This window comes from Sordaria macrospora, chromosome 1, assembly GCF_033870435.1.
Source record: "Sordaria macrospora chromosome 1, complete sequence".
NCBI lineage: Eukaryota > Fungi > Ascomycota > Sordariomycetes > Sordariales > Sordariaceae > Sordaria > Sordaria macrospora.
Genome location: NC_089371.1, coordinates 7,674,257 through 7,693,381, shown reverse-complemented (window position 1 = coordinate 7,693,381; position 19,125 = coordinate 7,674,257). Strand labels below are relative to the sequence as shown.

The 19,125-nt window shown below is 50.5% G+C and overlaps 5 protein-coding genes across 5 annotated transcripts; 2 read left to right on the top strand and 3 right to left on the bottom strand.

Annotated features, from left to right (window-relative positions):
* Positions 1-9: 9 nt before the first annotated feature.
* On the bottom strand, positions 10-1,742 carry SMAC4_00377 (uncharacterized protein; the record flags this gene model as incomplete). The annotated part of the gene is made up of 2 exons (XM_003351782.2): positions 10-1,257; positions 1,340-1,742. The coding sequence occupies 2 exons, from the start codon at positions 1,740-1,742 to the stop codon at positions 158-160; spliced, it is 1,503 nt and encodes a 500-aa protein (XP_003351830.1). The 3' UTR covers positions 10-157.
* Positions 1,743-4,364: 2,622 nt separating this feature from the next.
* Positions 4,365-8,776, top strand: SMAC4_00376 (uncharacterized protein). Its single transcript, XM_003351781.2, has 2 exons — positions 4,365-4,756; positions 4,854-8,776. The coding sequence occupies exons 1-2, from the start codon at positions 4,629-4,631 to the stop codon at positions 8,533-8,535; spliced, it is 3,810 nt and encodes a 1,269-aa protein (XP_003351829.1). The 5' UTR covers positions 4,365-4,628; the 3' UTR covers positions 8,536-8,776.
* A 243-nt stretch (positions 8,777-9,019) lies between these two features.
* SMAC4_00375 (uncharacterized protein) lies at positions 9,020-9,391 on the bottom strand (the record flags this gene model as incomplete). Its single annotated transcript, XM_003351780.1, has 1 exon — positions 9,020-9,391. The coding sequence occupies one exon, from the start codon at positions 9,389-9,391 to the stop codon at positions 9,020-9,022; it is 372 nt and encodes a 123-aa protein (XP_003351828.1).
* Positions 9,392-9,408: 17 nt separating this feature from the next.
* Positions 9,409-13,152, top strand: SMAC4_00374 (uncharacterized protein). Its single transcript, XM_003351779.2, has 3 exons — positions 9,409-10,400; positions 10,469-11,627; positions 11,719-13,152. Exons 1-3 carry the CDS (start codon positions 10,071-10,073, stop codon positions 12,570-12,572), a joined length of 2,343 nt encoding a protein of 780 aa, XP_003351827.1. The 5' UTR covers positions 9,409-10,070; the 3' UTR covers positions 12,573-13,152.
* Positions 13,153-13,300: 148 nt separating this feature from the next.
* Positions 13,301-15,480, bottom strand: SMAC4_00373 (uncharacterized protein). The gene is made up of 2 exons (XM_003351778.2): positions 15,063-15,480; positions 13,301-14,995 (listed from the first exon to the last, which is right to left on the bottom strand). The coding sequence occupies exons 1-2, from the start codon at positions 15,124-15,126 to the stop codon at positions 13,605-13,607; spliced, it is 1,455 nt and encodes a 484-aa protein (XP_003351826.1). The 5' UTR covers positions 15,127-15,480; the 3' UTR covers positions 13,301-13,604.
* Positions 15,481-19,125: the final 3,645 nt, after the last annotated feature.

Genomic DNA, 19,125 nt, shown 5'->3' with positions numbered 1-19,125 from the left:
CTGTCCATGCAATGCTATACATACAAGCTTCAGAGCATCATACCCCCAACTCCATAGCTAAATAGCGTTTTGTCCGTGATCGTTATACAATGAATAGAACATGGGTGTCATCTAGGCACCCTCTCCCAAAGCTTTTGATTCCCTTGGTCATAAAGTCTTACTCCTCGTCATCCTCTTCACTCTCCTCCTTCACTTCCTTCTTCTTAAAGAAGCTCGATATCGGCCCTCCCTTCGCCACAGCCCCCTTCTTCCCTTTCCCACTAGCAGCCCCCTTCAGCGCATCCTTCTCCGCCTTCTTCGCGTCCTTCTCAGCCTTCTTATCGACCTGCTCCTGGATCTTGGCCCGTTCACTCGCGCCCCGTTTTTGCAGTTCCTCCTCCATCTTCCTAAACTCCTCGCTCTCCGCATCCATCCCCACCAGGCTCTCCAAAAGCTTAATCTCGTCCGCCCAAACCTGCTTGTTCTCCACCATCTTGCCATCCGCTCCCTTCTCCTCGATCGGCGTCTCCAACACCATCGGCAACCTCTGCACCGCCTCGCAGTTCACCAAATTATGAAACGCTCGTAAGCCAAGAAAGCCCGTGCCGATGTTGGCGTGTAAGTCTCTATGCGACCCAAAGGGGGCTTTGCTGTCGTTCAGATGCAACGCTTTCAAGTAACCGAGGCCGACGATCTCGTCAAATCTTTTGAGTGTCTCTGCGAAAGCTTCTGGCGTCCGCAAATCGTGGCCCGCCGCGAACGCATGGCACGTATCGATGCACACGCCCACGCGGCTCTTGTCCTCCACGCCATCAACGATCATTTTGAGTTCCTCAAACCGGGACCCGATCACGTTGCCGGAGCCGCACATGTTCTCAATAACCGTCACCGTCTCGCCTGTGCCCTTTTCCTTGTGCGCCCGGTTTAGTTGCGACGCGATGCGCGCGCACGCTTCCTCGATCGGTTCTCCGCCTGTGGAGCCCGGGTGGAAATTGTAGAGTTTGATGCCCAGCGTGGCGCACCGTTGCAGGTCGTCGACAAAGTTGGCGTAGGCTTGGTCGGCTTTGGTCTTGTCGATTTGGGCCAGGTTGACAAGGTAGGAGCCGTGCGGGAGGACGTGTTCGCCTACGGAGTAGGAGTGGAGAGAGGCGAGGTCGCGGAATGAGGAGGCGGCGGAGGGCTCGAGGGGCGGGGAGACCCATTTGCGTTGGGACTTGAGGAAGACGGCGAAGGCGTTGGCGCCGATGTGGAGGGCGTTGGTGATGGAGTTTTGGACGCCTGTGGTGGGAATTAGTTAGTGGGAAGGAAAGTTAAGGGGGAAAGTAAACAAAACGACGGATGGGTGGCGAGAACGACATACCTCCAGCACTGCTAACATGGGCTCCGATGTATAGTTTCCTCTTCATCGACTCCATCGGTGTCCTGGCCGCCAAGGGAGTGGCATCCTCCTCGGAAGCCTTGGTCTTGCGCTTCTTGGGAGCCGGCTTTTTTGTTTCTTCTGAGGCAACGGGGTCCTTGTTCTCGATGTCTTCTTGATCATCTTCTTCTTGAGCCTTTCCTTTGCGCTTTGTCGCAGCAACTTTCTTGACAACAGCCTTCTTCTCCTCGACAACAACCTCTTTCTTGACAGCACCACCCCTGGCCCGGGTAACCTTCTTTGCGCTGGTCTGCTCCTCGACGCTGGATTCCTCGACGGTGGCGGAAGTGATTTTGGTGGCCGCCCGCGACTTTGCGCTACGGGTTGGGCGACTGGGCGGGCACATTGTTGAAGCTGGCCGGTAGAATTGCGAAATCCGGGATGTGATTACACGGCTGAAGAGTCGGATGAATGTGTGATTCATACAGGATGAGAAAAAGAAGTAAGAGACGTAAGATAGGTATTACAGTTGTTGGGAGAACGTGTTTGTCGCGTATGCTATTGTAACGGTGATGACGCGCCAACCCGTGTAAGTTTTGTTCGGTTACCATTAAGACCCCTGTAAATGCGGAGGGACGGTGGTGCTCGAGCGGGGACGGACTGGTCGTTTGACTTCTGCCAAGATTTGGGGTTAAAGTTCCGCCAAGGTTTCTACTTTACACGGACTTGTCCATTTTCCTTTCGCGCATCTTCAATTTATTTTCTCTACACGGTTGCCGTCACCGTCAATCAATCCCTCGAATCTGACATGGAATGCTGTCGTGTGTCGAATCATCCAACAATCCTTGACGACGCGGAACCCTTCCGCTGTTCACAAATTGTCGACAAATCAGAAAATTGACTCTCCCTTCACACAAGGCCATACCCCGGAATGAGGAAAAACGCCGTCAGCAACTCCATCACCAATGGGGACATGTGAAGCAGGCAGCAGCATTTTGGACCTCCAGATATCCATCTGCCCCTTATTGATGCTGCGACGTATGGTTCGCACGGTAACATGCTCGAAGAAGGAGGCACAGAGACTCGGATCTTCAAGATTGATTAAACGCCAGATCGGTAGCGAAGACCGGATACCTTGAGGATGAATAGGTGGGAGGGGCGGGCAGACATGGTTGGGACAGTGTCCTTGATCTGAATGGTACACCCAGGAAGTTCATCAGAGGGATCTCACCGACGGGAAACTCTACCTCCTGTTGGTTATTCCTCAAGACTCACTGTTCTTTGCCCCTCTGCCTCCTTTACACTGAACAATTGCTGACATGCTTCCATTATCACCAACGACTGGGTTTGGACACACGGATGCCACACATACACATGAACTTCTCTTTTCTTCTATCGTTTCATCCCAGTCCGAGATAAAGATCTGAATGGCCGTCTCCTCTCAGATCCACGCCTCCCATATGCGCACTTGCACGCCATCTAGTGAGGTGCCGTCGCACAACGCATGCTATTTATGAGGACTGTAGCTGTTATTGGGCGTCCGGCCCTAGGCGTACCTTATTGCCGAGAGGGCTGTGACCCAGAGTTTGGAGGCGAGGGGTAATCAAAGTTACTCTAAAGAGGTCAGCAACTGTCTACAGACTTTTCACCCCGTCGTCAAAAGGGACACCGAAGGGCTATGAACACCCCAAGTTTGGTTCCTGGAATTATTCAACGACAAGGTCAAACAGTCGGGGTCATTGCGCGGCCGTCAAAGGATAAATAAAGAGGACACCAAACCGAGAACGTAACCGGAAGATGTTATAGCCTCGAGACTCCAAAAGGGAACCAGTACCTCTGGGATCTGGTTCCTTCCTTTTTACAACCTACCTGGCCTCAAAGAGCCCCAACGAGCACAACATAACCGCTTCAAGTCGAAACCCGCTGGCGGTGTGGGCTAAAGAGTACCATGCCCATCTTTTGGCGTCTTGCCGGTTAAAGATGTCAAAAGTCTTGAACTGAAGCTGGACAATACACTTGCCTTGGAAACCTCTGGAACACAAATCGATCTCTGACACTTACCGAGTACAAGTTTCACCCATGGGTCCTTTGCCAGCTGAAGAAGACAATCTGCGCAATCTCTCGTTAGTTGCCACACGATTCAGCTGATGGTCCGGGAGGGATATTTCCATGGCTGCTGAACTGTGACGATAGTTGATGGAGTAAGTCTACGCAGTACTAGGCCGATCTGCTGTTGGCGGCTTACGAAGCCCACCTCCACAGTCCACTTCTTCGCTGACTCTGGCTGGCTCGCTCCGCCTCCAGGGCCTCGAAAGAAAAGTCGCAAATACCACCCGGTCATGCAGGACGCGAGACCCTATCTTTATCTCTATTGCTCCTGATGAATGTTGTTCTCTTCAGGTCATATCGAGTCATAAGAGCCTGGCACGAGTGTCTTTGAGTTCTTTGCGTCTCAGAGCACTACCAGCTAGACTAAAGTACTCAAACCACCTCTAAGTCTACACTATAAAGTTACCTAGTCCAGATCAGCAGGGTGAGAGGCTCCGGGTTCCTCTTGGAAACTTCTCTGATCGGCCTTCCTGAAACCCCTTGATCCCGTCTTGTTTTAGGGCTGTAGATGGACCATGGAACAACCCCCTTCATGGCTGTCAATCCGGTGCCAATCTTTGGCTCTGGCGTCCTGAACCGGTACTGAGTGGCCTCTGGACCGGACAATCATCCATGTAAGGTCCCCCATGCCCGCTGGCTAGGTGATTGCCGCCATGCCGTTGCCGCCCTTAAGCTCCTTCTGGCGCTGGCGTCTCTAGCGAACATTGGCGCCAGGTCGGCCGTGCCAGCCCCCATCGACAAACTGCAGTGCACCCATCCGCTGGTGATCCTGGTCGGCCTGCCATCCAGTGTGCGGCCAGTGCGGCCAGTGAGAAAGAGCCATCGGCCATCCCATCTTTTGACTTGTCGTTCCATCCTGTCATGTTCATCCCGTCTCGTGTTTTTCTGACTTCTCTCCTTCTTTTCACTTTTTCACAATCTCTCTTCGTTGAGTTCGATACTGTATCTCCAGCACTGGTGATACTCTCTTTCGTGTACATACCTTTTCCTCTACACTACCACAACAAGCCCCGAAGAAGACTCTACCAAGAATGAACGAGCCTTATCGTTTTTAAAAGTCAATTAATGTCCAACACCGTCGTCCTTTCTTTCTGGTGACATTCTTCTACCCAGCCGCCCAATATCCTCCCGGCTCGGCTGCCGTGATTACATTCCAGCCCTACAGAGAGCACCGGCTTACACGATGGCAACCATCGCCGTCGACGAAGGGAGACGCTCCTCCATCGAGAAGCCCGCTATCACATCACCCGATGACTTTCACTCTTCAGAACCGACAGCATTTGAACGATTACCGGACGAAATAATCCAGCAGTGCGTCCTCTTTTACTAGCTCTAACCGTCTTGGCTGTCATTTTCTCTATATCCCGTGTTTCGCATTTCGTATTCCTAACCACAAACAGTGTTATAGGATTCTCCAGGCTGTCGATGCGAATGGCTTCGCTTCGCTGGTGCTGCTCAACTCGAAATGGAGAAGCGTCGCTCAGCAGGCCCACCTATACGCCTACCAATTATCCAATTGTCCATCCTACGCCCTGAGCCACCACAATGCCTCGCCTCCAACTGTTAGCGAAGACGATCTACCCAGATTTCGAAGACTGTTCGCAAAGGAAGTCAAACGGAATCTGTTCGAGGCCTACTTGCGCCCAAATACGGCCATCATCAAGCTGATATCCAACTCGATCAGCTCTTCATCCGCCCCAGGTGGAGATGGCATCCAGTACAGCCCGTCACCCAAGGGCCACCACCTGCTAGCCTACAACTCCTCTCGGATACATGTTATTGATGTTAGGCAACGCGACATTGCCGTTACAAGAGAGTTCAAGATCTTGCGCCGTCCTGCCGCCACATGTATCAACGATGAGGGAACCGTGCTAGCAGTTCTGCTGACCGAAATGCAAATCGACATCTACGATCTCAAGTCAACACCTCCGAGACGAACGCAGTCACTGATTCTGGACAACAGCCCTCGTGCGATTGCGCTTTCACCATGTGGCGGGGTTCTGGCAGCGGCTTACGAAGGTGGCATTGAGGTTTCTTCGTTGAACCCCAACGCAACATCAACCGAGAGAAGAGCCGTCAAGTGTGAAGCCGTCGATTCCTTGTCATTTTCGTTTGACGGGACACAGATTTTGGGCACTACGGTCCATGCGCCACAGCCCAACACCGTAATTCTAACCGCGCCCTACTACGATCCAGGTAGTTGTTCGGTGGAGGACGATATCAGTGCATTATGGACCACCTCGATCCTCTTCCCCAACACGAGTCGCGATTGCAGCCACGCTGTCTTGATCCAAAATGGGAAATACGAGGAGGCCGGTTGGACGTTCACGTACGACCGCAGTTACGAGATCTTCAGGGCTGTGCGTATCGATGACCTCCGAAACGGCACAACATACTTCACTGGGCCAATACCGAACCCTACTTCGCAACCCAAACTAGTACCATGTACTCTGCCCGCAGCCTCTTACCATGGAGAGCTCGTGTCGGCCGGTTTTCAAGGCAAGGATGTTTGGATTTACGGTATCCCCGAGGATCTAGATGCGACACCCGAAACGACGAGCACAGGCAATGAAGGTGCCTCGAACTCGAGTGCTCTAAATCGCCGCAACAGTCAACCGCCACCCCGAAGTGGTTCACGTTCGCAGGATAATGATCCGTCTAGAGTCCCTCAGTGGCAAGCGCTCGACAAGTTGCGCAACAAGCTTATCCCAGGACGCAAAATCGGCCATCTTGAGGGAGTACATATGGTGAAGTGGGTTGGAGACTTTGAAGATTCATCGGTGAAGGAACGCATGATTATCGGTGCTCGAGGAATAACACCCACCAAGCCCATCACGGAAGATGATGGTTTTGGCTTTGTGGACGGGGGTAGGATCACGGTGATCGACTTCGACTACGGTTTGGAGAACGGCTCCACTGTCGAGATTGATATCGATGTTGGATCCAAAGAACCCGAGGTATTGGAGGAGGAACACCGAGATATGGAAGCCGAAGTTGCCATTGTACGTCGAAGAACGGTTATGCAAAAGAGAGGGAGTCGTGGTGGCTTGATGCGGGCTGCTACCAGCGCAGGAGCTGTTCCTCCTGTTCCAGCACTTCCGTCTGCTTCGTCACTTCCCAGCCAGCCTTCAGAGCCAGTTCAGGAGGATGATGACCCTCTCTTACCTCGTCGTGTCGGAGCACTTCCCCCTATTCCCCGGATTGAAGCACCTTCGATAACCGAGGATACCGAAGAATTTGCGTCGATTGAGGAGCAAGAGGCCTTGGAGTCACCCTATGCCCATGCCAGCCCCCGATCAGCTCCTACTCTTAGACGTGCCGCCACTGCTGCTGCTGCCAATCGCCGATTGCACCCGCAAGCTGCTGCTGCTGGTCCTGTCGAGTATCGTCGCGCTGATGGACGAGCCGAACATCCACACGAGAGCGATGCCGATAATTGGGTTCCTCCTCCACCTCCGTACCAAAAGGAGGATCCGGGTGACTTGCCAGCTTTCCTGCGCCATGCCATTCCGCCCATTATTCCAACCTTGGTCGGTTCGACTGAAACGGAAGACTATCTCAACGAAATGCGCAGGCCGAAATCTATGCTGGAGCCATCTCGAAGTCATACTGCGTTACAACCTCCGCGGGCCGGAACCTCTATCCCTCCTGTACCGTCTCTCTCCGCCCTTCCGCCGGTCCCTCCACTACCACACCACTCCTTGTCGTCATCGATACAGTATCAGAGTAGCGGCAGCTCCACACACTCGACACACCTGACCCCTTACCAAGAGCCTCAACGGCCGCCTTCCTGCAACTCTCGATACATGGGGGATGAAAACATATACGACGTCTCTCCGCCCGATTCACCAAAGATGGCAGCCATGAACCCGTCTACTGGCGACAGCCAACATCGTAGCGCGAGCGATAGCCGAACAGTGAGCTCTCCTCAGGTTAACTTTTCGGTTCCGGCATCAGGGTCATCTTCCGGACAACAGCAACATCCACCATTACCTCTGCTACAAACAGATATTGCGCCTCCCCAGCAGCCAGGATTCCCATTCGCTCTAGACCTCCATATCCCGTCACCACATATCGGTAATATTATGCCATCACAGAATAGCAGTCCGGTAGTTAGACGACTTTCGAACGCCGGGACATGGCCGCTGGTTTCAAACCAGCCAACCATCCCAGCTCCAGCAACGACAGACTTCCCACACTCAGCGCCTCCAGTAGAGAACAGCGAATACTACCTGCCGGCCCCTAGCCAGGACCAGATGAGGCGTTTGAATAGCCGTTCAGGAGCTCCCCGGCGTCTATCTGGCGGATTTCACCCCACACCCGACTTTGTCGGTGGCGACTTCAGCAACCGCTCCGCATATTCGCAACCAGCATCCCGCCGACCCTCAGCAGTCGAAGACATGCCCCTAATAGTCAGCACACCACAAGGTGTCTCAGGAGCCTTCGACCCGCCCGGTCGACACACTTCCGGTCGTCGGGGCGACCCTCCCCTTCTGGCTCCCGTTCCACGCCATCCCCGCCCACAGATGCAATCAGCTGTCCTTGGGAACCGCCCAACCGTCGAGCGGCTGGAGACCATATATAGCGTTGCGAGCACCGGTGCTACCTCAAACGCTGCTGGCGGCCTCGGTCTTACCATTCCTACGACCACTCGATCCCTGTCTACTTCCACGAACGGTGCCACCCGCACGACGAGTCTCAGCAGGCGACAGAGCCGAGCAGAAAGGAGTGCGGCCAAGAACATCGCTGATGCCAAGAAGAAGGGGTGGATGGGTGGTCGTGGTAGGACCAAGAGCGTTAAAGAGAAGAAGGAGAAGAAGGTCAAGGGCAAAAAGACGAAGAATGGAGATCATACAGATGATGATGCGAGAAGTACGTGGACAGATATCACGACGCATAGCTTTCTGCCAAGTGGTATGAGGTTTGAGAGTAGTGAGCAGGCTGTGCAAGCGGCAAGGGAGAGAGCGGAGAGGGTGGAGGCTGGGGAGAATAATACAGGTAAGAGGGGGAAGAATAAGGGGAAGGGCAAAGGGAAAGACGGGAAGGAGGAGAAGGGGGAGAAGGGGGATAAGAAGTGTGTTGTTATGTGATGAGGTGATGAAATCTCGATGATGAGCTTGGGTCTCTTCATTGGATGGAATTGGTGTGGTTACAGCTTTGGCTATAAGGATGATATTGGATATGGACTTGGGCATTTTACATATAAAGGGTTAATTGGAGGAGTTAATTGGAGTTTGGCAGATATCGCTGGTGAACAGAACAGCGGGTTCAAGAAGTAGAAGAGAATTGGCATCTTGTTCATAAACCACTGTTCTAGGTCCTCTGTGATCCCTTGACTAACACGGCTTACACTATCTCGTCGCCCATCAAAACAATACTGGTTCCCATACGTAAGGCTATTGAGCCGATTGTTACTCCCCTAATTCAGCTCCCTCAACACCCATCAACAACCCAGTAGCCCACATCACTTCCATCTCCTTCATCCTTCTCCCATCACTACCCCGTCATCACGAATGCCAGATCCGAACCCCAACCCCCACATCCCCAACTTGACATCCCAACCAATTCCCACACTTAATGTTGCCCACCACCCGCACCAATCCTCCTCTCCAAATCCTTCACCTCCTCACCCCACCCTTCATCACCTCCTTTCTCAACCGCAGCAGCAACACCCTGCTCCTCCTTGCTCGATCCACCCGCATGTTCACTCGCTCCCTTCCCTCCCTCTTTGGCACCATTGCCAGCAGCCTTGCCGGCAGTCGAAGCATCAGACGTGGTAGTATGGTTGGCGTTACCGAGGATTTGCGCTTTAGTCTCAGACGAAACGGGGGCGTCTTTGCTGGTTAAGGGGGGTTGTTGGCCTTGGGAAGCGAAGGTTGGGTTGGCGGTGGGAGAGAAGGAGGGGGATTGGATTGCGCCGTTGCCGGCTGCGCTGTTTGTTGCCATTTTTGGATAGTTTTGGATTTTTTTTTTTTGGGGGGGGGGGGTTGGTTTGGTTTGGTTGACTGAGGTGGTGAGATGGTATTTTGGGCTTGAAGTTGAGGGATGGAGCGCTTGGGATACGGGTGAGAAGAGTTCACAGTTGATTAATATTTCTTTGATTGGTTGAATATACTGATGTATCTTTTGATGAAATGGGATGGGATGAAGATAGTTCGCATGGTCCCTTAGTATAAAGGTAGCCCTCAAGGTAGCCCATGATGTCACTGCCAGGCACTGGACCGACCGCGATAAGCATGTGGGGAGAGACGATAAGTTGGAGGTGAGTTCAGGTGCACGGACCATATTGTGGAGTTCAACCGGGACCCCTGTTTCTTGCTCACCGGGTCACCTCGGTGTGTGAAAACTCCATTTGCCGGCCCAGCGGCCGAGTTTCTGGGATTGATGAAAATGGATGAACGACGACGGGACACAATGTCTTCTTGGACACTTCCATCACACTAGCTGACCAAATTTCTCACACTCTCAGGAATTTTGTCTGACAGGATCTCGAATGGACCGGTACCATATCGCATACTGTATCGAGCTCCTCGTTTTGCTGCGCCTGGTTTCGCACGTTATCGATATCGGACATTCAAGGTGAGCGAGTCATTGCACACGTCTTCCAGCCAACGAGAAGGCCGAGATGCTGTTGAGGCTCGTCCCCAGGGACAGGGTCGGGGGTTTGTTCCCCGGAATCTCTCCACCATCATCTCAACGGGCATCCCTTGCTTTGCTGGGAACGACGACGACGACGACAACGACTTACACGCCCAACTTCAAACACAAAGTCCAAGTTCACTACTACAGCACTTTCAGCGATAACAGCAAGAAGAATGCAGACGGCATCGGCAGGATCAATACTCAAACGGATCTCCCCAAGACCGTCAAATGTCTGTCTGTCGCCGTCAACCCCGAGGCCTGGCATCAATATCTGTCTGGAGGACCGGGAGATATATACAGGAACCGAATGAATGTGAGTACTAGATTGCCATCTAGGTTCTTTGTTCGGAATAAAACAACTTACGCTTCATGAAAAACCAGCCGCGAAACCCACGTGTCTTCATCGGCCCTGCCATACGCACTTTCTACCATAAAAGCATCCTCGCTTATGGCGGAGACGTGCGAGCGGACTGCGTTATCATTCTTGCCTCCTTGAAATTCTTCCAGGAAATCCAATGCGCTCACACCTTTCTATTCAACACGGTAAACGAACTCTTCCCACGTACAGAAGTAGGGCCCCTGCAGAAGTCCGAGGTGCTCAAAGACAAGTTGAACGTCGTCGCCGCCGTGGTAGACAAGATCCCGGTATGGCAAGCTCCCGGCCATGCTCCCAGCGCCACCGTAACTTCGGAAGGGTTCAGCATCCTCACCGGACCGATCGAACACCTTTTGCCTGGCCTGTGGGACAACTCGGACTTCTCGTGGAGCACCATGAGGAACGAAACCGACCCCCTCTTTCACGAGCGCATGTACAAACATCTTCTAGTTGGTTCCACGGGGAACGCTGAGAAGGTTGTGAAGCCGATGCCCTATTCTTCCGGACCACCCCCAGTCCTCGAGTTCCGCATCAACCCCTTGCGCGGCAACGACCAGCCTATACAAGTTACCCTCCCACTCGCCAACACGAGTTACGCTACTTCTACCGCCGCCCAACGTGGCACGACACCCTACATACTGGAGGTCTCGGCTTGGGCGCGATCGCTCGAGAAACAAAAGCTGCGTCCCATCCACGTGGAGGCCAACACCCGGACCCATGTCACCATCCAAACGACCTCTTTGAAAAATCCCTGGCCAAGCATATCTTATCTCCCGCTCACCCCCGTCACGTCTCCGCGCAAGATCATTAGCGGTTTGGGGAACATTCTCAAGCAGGTCGAGATTGACGGCGAGAAGGCCCCGGCTAGCAAGGAGCTTGAGGATGTGATCCCGAAGCTGCTTTCTTTGAGAGCCAGCTCCCAGAGACCACTTCTGAACCCCCTGGATAGTCACGCTGTCAAGGTCTGGGCTCTTGTCATCCCGGATGAGGTGTACCAGAAGTTTGCGAAGCTTGAGCCTTATTCTGCCCAGCTCCCCGGGATGTTTCCACTTCCTTCTTTCGATCTCGCAGAGTCCAGTACCACCGACGAACTGAAATTGGCTAAACTTTGCACTAGGACTCTCCAGGCCTTATTGCTAGCCGGATGTCATATCCGGGAAGTTCGTAAGTCACCCATTGATACATTCTAGTGTGAACACACACATCCTCGCTTATCTAAGGAGTGATATATACTCACACACTTCCAAACAAACAGTAAGTGGCGGCGGAGGCTGGGGTGCTAAACAAGGTCTCCTGTCTCTCGATCCTCAGGACCGAGACAGTCGCCGCAAAACCCTCAAGAACAACAACGAAGCCAAGGAGGAAGAAGTAGAAGAAGACGACGACGACGACATGGAAGGTCTCGAGCGTTTCCTCCGCACCCTCCGCGGCGAGCAAAACGTAGGCGACATCGCCTCCCCCGGATCCTGGGTGCAATTCTTGGTCGCGCCCGCCCACCTCGAGAGGCCGCCGTGGGATCCCGAAAAATCCAAAGCCGTCATCAAAAAAAGCCGCAGGCCGACAGAGAAGATGACCTTGGGCATCGCGGATGCGGTCCAGGAGTACGCTCCCGCGTGGGACCCGGAGTTCACGGAGAACAGGGAGAGCGAGAGGTACAAGTACCGCTGGACCGACCCGAACGGCGTCGAGATTTACACGTACCAGTTTGGTGCGCTGACGAATGGGAGTTTGTGGCTGGATCTCATGAAGCCGGCAAAAGCTAAGGCAGAGACAACCGCAGCGACGGAACCAGAGACACCAGCAACAGCAACAGCTACAGAGACAACAACGGAAAACAGCACAACGGAAAACAGCACGACGAAAGATGTGAGCCTCAAAGTCAACGGACAACAACAAAAACAACAACAAGAAGAAGAAGAAGAAGAAGACCTATGGAAAGATTTGGAGACGGTTTCGGAAAGAAAGATTACGGTCCCGCGCTGTTGGCTTCGAGCGGACATCGAGCAGCGGCAGTTACCCGCAGTGCGGGCACCACAATCCCACCAGTTACCACCGTTATCTCACGGACTCAAACGACTTGGGTTCCCCTCCCGCCGGTTAACCCATTAGCTCTGTATTTGAGTGACATTTTTTCATTAAAAAAGAGAGGGGGAGGGGGGCAGGTTATATCGCCCAATCTGTGTGAAATTTACAGTCCCACTTTACACCCATTACATTACGATACGGCCCCGGCCGATGACGGACCATTCTATCGCCAAAGCTGGGCCGGTTGGTATGAGCGGCTGAGATATATAAAGTTACGATATGTGTAGTGAAGTCGGGGCCTGAGGTGAAAGTGGAAGAAGAAGAGGAGGAAGAAGAAGAATCTGGTGAAGAGGAGGATCAACAACAGCAACAGCAGCAGCAGGGATGAAACGGGAATCAAGAGAAGAAGAAGGAAGGTACAGATGTGTGAGGAATAAGTCTAAGAGGAATCCTAGGTAGGTAGTGTAAAGCTCAGATGTCAAGTAAGGGGTGAGTTAAGGGAACCAGTCCATAGGCGAGACGGGGTAGATAGATTTGAGATTCTGTACCTAGACAGCCGCGAGACGAGACGAGACAAAGCATTAGCATATATATCTTAAATACAGTTGGAGCCAGAACGATGGTACCTGCTGCGTCGGCATATTTAGGTGTGATGCCATGGCAAATTTCGAAACGATCATGGTGACCTATCCATCAGGTCGGGTGGGCTTCATAGCGGTGGGTAGCGGAAACCGTCGAGTCTTCTGCCTTGAAAGGAGGGAATTCTTAGAAGGGGAGCCCACCACGACAGGATATGGATACTACACATAGATAGACCCATGAGATTTCCAGGGCTTTCAAGGCCCTCATGAAGGCATATGTTGTCTCCTTGTCGGGATCTATACTTAGTACCCATAATCCCTGGGTCTCCTCTTCGCTTACAGGGTTTTGCGCTTATAGTTGAATCTTAACACTTCAACTTTCCAAACGGAGCATCATCTTCATCAGAGATGTATATCTCAAGAGGCCATCCCAAACAGGCAACATGCAGAGAGGGGCTTCCAGGCCAGGCCAGGCCAGGCCAGGATAGGCAGGCGCATTCTCAGTTACGTTTCACCCCCTTACAATACTAAGCTACTAATCCAAAGTATCATCCCTCAACTTAAACAGCTGCCCCAGAACCTCCTCCGTCTTGGCCCTCAGCGCACCATGATACATGACATTCGTCTCAAACACCTTGGTCCCCTTGACGGCCCTGGCCGTCTCCCTCGCAAAGTCCGCATCGACATACATGTCCTCGACGTAACTGGCCGCGTAAACGGGCACCTCGTTCCGTGCCAGCTGGTCCAGGTCGTAGAGCTCCGGCCACTGGTCGTACGCGGCGAGGATTTCGGCCGTCTGCCTCATGTCTTTCAGTTCCGGGTAGCAGGAAAAATGAGCGGGGTAGACCATTTCGCCTGAGAAGTACAGCGGTTTGTCATTGGTGGTGTCCGCGGAGGAGAGGGCTTCGTCGTCATTGACAACAGCAGAAGACAGCCAGCTGAGTCCCGGCTCGGACTCCGCAGCAAGCTTCTTGCCAACGCGGTAAGCGGCCCAGTTCGATGCCCCGTGAGCGGAGCCGTTGACGTAGATGGACTCGTGGAGGATGGCGTAGATGGGCGCCGTGTCAAAGGGCACCGAGCCTTCAAAGCTGGCGCCTGCCGCGCGCGTGATGAAGCCGAACTGCTCGATGTCCATGGCCATCTTCAGGATCGTGCTGTGAATGAGGTCCAGGCCGCCGTTCATGCCCAGACACAGACCCATGCCGAGGAGCCTCTCGACGGTGAGCTCGCCGCCGCCCGGCAGCGAAGTGGGGTTTTCCTTCAAGTACCTGGCTACCTTCCGGACCCGCTCCACGTCCTCGGGAAACTTCCGGTAGTAGGCCTCGTTGCGCTGGACCACCTTCTTGTATAAAGCCGTGTACACCTCCTCGGCCGTGCGCTTGACGGGCGCGAGCCCGCCCGTCAGAAACACCTCGCGCAACCCCTGCGGGAATTGCGAGAGGTACGTCAGCGCGACGAAGCCGCCGTAGGACTGCCCGAAGATGGACCATTTCTTGTGAGTCTCGGGATAGTCGGCAGTCAGGCAGAGGCGCACGGCCTCGGCGTCGCGGACGATGCTGTCGGCGCGGAAGTGCTTGAGGTAGTCGGCCTGCTCCTGGGGGCCACCCAGCGTGGCTAGATGGGGCTGGTTGATGGGCGTGCTCAGGCCGGTGCCGCGGTAGTCGAGGAGGAGGAGGGTGTACCCCTTGTCCAGGGCCGTCTTGGTCAGGTTGTGGTCTTGGGGCTCTTTGTTGCCGAAGCCGGGACCGCCTTCGAGGTAGACGAGGTAGGGCTTCCTGTTGTACTCGTCCTGCTCGCTGTTGGTGCGGGGCACGATGGGAGTTTCATGTTTGGTGACTTGGCGGCCGAAGAGCTTGAGACTTCCGGCAGAGAGGTTGGAGTGGTTTAGGGGCACCTCAAAGGTCAGCTCTGTAACGCGTAGCTGGCCTGTTGGTGTGTGTTAGAAGACTGCTGCCGATGCCATGATCTGGTAATGTTCGGGTTCCCTACTTACCAGGGACAATGTGTGCTGTGCGGCTCAACAGACGAGCTGGACGGATGGCTTTAGCAGCCATCATGTTGATCAGTAATGAAGGATGCCGTGGTGATGGCAGGCTCTAGTGTTTATGTTGATGAGGGTTCAAGGTGGAATATGAAGATGATGTCGAAACAACATGAACCCAGAGGCATCACGCTTATAGCAGAAGAGTGTCATGGTGATATCGCGGGGTAGTATATAAGAGGTAAGCTGACGGTTACAACTTCCAAGCAGTACGGGGTCAAAAAGGTGTCAGGGTAAATCAACAGACCACACCTTGCTTCCAACAACTGAATATTTGGGAGCTGGTTGCCTTCATTCTACCCGATGGGCTTGATGCTGTTATGTCTAATGTGTTCTAACACATGCCCATCAATATCAAACTCTGGCTCTTCCTCTCCTCCCGGTTTTGTAACCTCCAAAGTACCCTCAGGAACGACGCAGTTGACCAAAGAGTATCAGAATGATCTGACATGCATAAGAATCAAGCCGGTTACTCATCGTGCAACCGTATATTTACATTCCTTGCCCGACCTCATAATGACTTCACAGTTGTAGATATTGTGATGTTGGAGGCTGTTTAGCGCGCAAGAAATGGGGCTCTAAAATGGGTTTTTTAAAGTAGTTTGTAAAGGAACAGCACAAACTCTCCTAAACTAGAATTCACTATAAAATACTAAGCTTTTAAACTCTATCTTATTCTAATTCAGAACTCTATTTTAAAATGCTGTTTGGTATTCTAAAATTGTAGAGTCTATTACTTTTGTATATATAGATCAATAAATGAAATATAACTTTCTTTCATACTCTTTTATCAACTACAACTAACAGATTTACTAATAAAATAGCCAGCTCTCAAACTACTAGCAAAGCAGCACACACTCCTTTCCTCTTCACAGTATTTCTATTTACATAATCCAATTAGCTTATCTCTTAAGCAACTACTTCTCAACTAATAGGGTAACCTGGGTGCTTCCAGATACCATGATGCAAATAGTGCAATACGTAGTATTAAAAGTAAAAAAGTAAAATGTTTTACTAAAAAAGGCGCGGCCAAAGGCCGGCTTGCGAAGGGATCTCTTTGTAAGAATTTCTTATCTTATCGCTAGGCGCATTTAATATAGAACTTTGCGACGGTAACTAGCGTGATACTATACTCGTAGCCGTAGGACTACTAATCATTTATTAAATAAGAGTAGGGATAGCATACTATATCCAATTTATGCAATTAATTTATTTAATTATATATAATATTATAATTGTGACGGCGCTGGCAGCCAGCAACCCACATGTGGGTCCCGCTGTCGCTGGTGCAACGAGGGTATTTATTTGGGTTTGAACGCTTGTATCTAATTCTTTTTCTTTTTTCTTCTCCCCATCTAAAATCTTCTGTTATAGATGGAATCTGAACTTTGCCTTCGACTCCTTTATACTGTGCTCTTGCAATAATCCCGTATTAAATTCCAGTGCTATAAAAAGAATACTGTTATTCTCAATGAAAATAGTTTCACTTTCGTTTGCAACAATCTTTTTCATTAACGAAGTGGACTTATTTCTTACTATCGACTCTAGTATGAGATATTGTCATGGGGCTAGTGCTCGTGGCTGAAATGCCTGGCAATCTTGCCAGGCGAGTGCTTCACTCTCGCGGCAGGCAACATTAGCCTGTACGCGTCCACGTCTCTTCTTTAGGACAGCCAGCTAAACTGCCCAAAGGGCGTCCTTTTCTCCCCTTCTCTCTTCGTAGAACCTTATCGATTCTTTTGGCTAGCATCTGTGTCAACTATGCTGTACTTCTTATAGGTATACTGACTTTTCTCTCATTAGGACAATATTTTTAGTAGTTATTTATTAAATTCTTTAAGTATTTTAACTTCTCCGTATCCTTCTATTTATTCATTTGCTGCGATGCCCTAACTAGCCTATAATAATAGCACCAGTATAGAGATGCTACAGTGAACTCTGCACTATAGAAGTAGACTATATTGTATTGCTTAAATTGTGCTTGCTTGCTTGCTTAATGAGTGACTAATGAGAGAAGATAAGGGGTTTTTATATACACAAACGTTAAGTATCTAGAAGCTTCTAGAGTGTAAAAGCTTCTAGAGTGTAGAAGTTTCTGTAAGTTGATAGAAGTGCTTGTAGGAGCATTATACTATAAAAGAAATGAACTAAATCTATAAGCTTCTAGTGCATTCTATAATAACAAATTAGTCTAGAAGGTGTGAAGATATAAATCCCGCAACTCTCATACTGTTAGGAGCTGATAATGATAGGCATGGGCCAACCAAGCTATGATAGGCTAGGGTGCATATGCTTAGACGGCCAAACCTACAAAAGATAGGACGATGTTCTGCTTGCAAGGCAGAACTCGGAATGCACACTATATAGCCAATGTCAACCTGTGATACAAGCCACCAGTACACAACAACCACGCGTAAGCTAGGCAGTGTAACCAGAGGCAGGAAAAGAGCTCTGAGCAGGCAAGGGCTCTGGAGAGTTGAGCTAGGCTCACCAGTCGAGCCAGACTCACAAATCGAGCCAGCTTGTAAACCACACGCTATGGGGTTTACGTCTATGTGGACATCCGGAAACAGATATCTCGCAGAGGGCGAGCAGATATAAAGGGACTACGGGAGAACTTAGATTGTTAGATAGTTTGACAGTAGTCAATAGATCATTATCGCTGAGACCAGTATTACGAGCATACTTGTTATGAACCTTTTGGCTTCACTGAATAGCATTGATAGTTACTACCTTTAGCTATCTCATTTAAGCAGATCAGACTATCGTTCGTCACACATACATTATGAGATTAGATTGGTAGAGACTGGCAGAATCTGGGCTTCTCTTATGTAAGGATGCACTTTAGAGCTCAGCTCTCAATCTCTTCCTCTTTTCTTTTTTAGTTTTAGTTATTTATTCATTTGTACCTAACTACGCAATACGAAACTACGTGAGCTAGTACATTATAACAGAAGAAATGCCGAACAAGTTGGAGAATCACAAAATACAATGAAAAAACCTCTGTATTCTAGCACGTTCTACAAAGGCTGAGTTGACTGATTCCATAGAAAAAATAGTTCAATCAGTCTTCTATACTACAAAGTAGTACAAGCGTCACACGGACATTGCCCACAGTCCAGGAGTTAGGATCCCAAGGCTTAGCAGAGTCTCAAATACTTAGAATGAGCCTCATGAATGCCCAGCGGCTGTAGGCCGCGAGGCTCAACCTCACTTTAGCCAGACTCTCAGCTACTAGCATTGCTTACTCAAGCCCTTCTCAACGTCTTCAAGCTAGCGAGCCAACCATCAAACTGCCGACGACGCTAGTAAGCGAGATGAGGCAATTTCCAGTTATTATAGAAGCGATCACAGTAGTCAAGCAAGAATCAAAGCGACCGAACGAGGATCGGTGTCAGAAGAAGAAAGTAGAATGGTTGAAGGCACTCAAGAAGATCCATATGTATGAAGATTACTATATGAATACCTTGAGGCCTCAAGCAATAAAGCTTAGTACGTACCTTAGTACGCACCAAGCTTCTTTGGTATAAGAAGGTCTTGAAGCCCAGCCTGAATGGAAAGACTTCAAAGAATTTAACAAGGATTTTGGGGCCAAAGTAGTTTATCAGCGAAATTAAACTACTGTTCCAAGCTCAGAACACTACCCTTGTGATAATAAGGTAGTTACAAAGCATAATACTAGCTACATGTTAACAATATGGTAAAATAAAAAAAACTCCTTTCGTAAATTAAAATTATTATTTAAGAGAATGACGAAGCATAATTACCTAGCTATATTACTAACTTATAAAGCATATATAGTATTATCTTCAGTAATAATTAGAATCATTCCATATACTTATATAAAAACTCTAATATTGTAAACTAGCTATCCTTTATACAATTAATAAAGCAACGGACTATCTATAGTATTAACAACGTTATAATAAATATTATTACCAACTTTAATATTAGCATCTTACAAGATATAACAGGCTTGATACGTTTACGCTATTAAATAAGAGCGGCGGAGTTT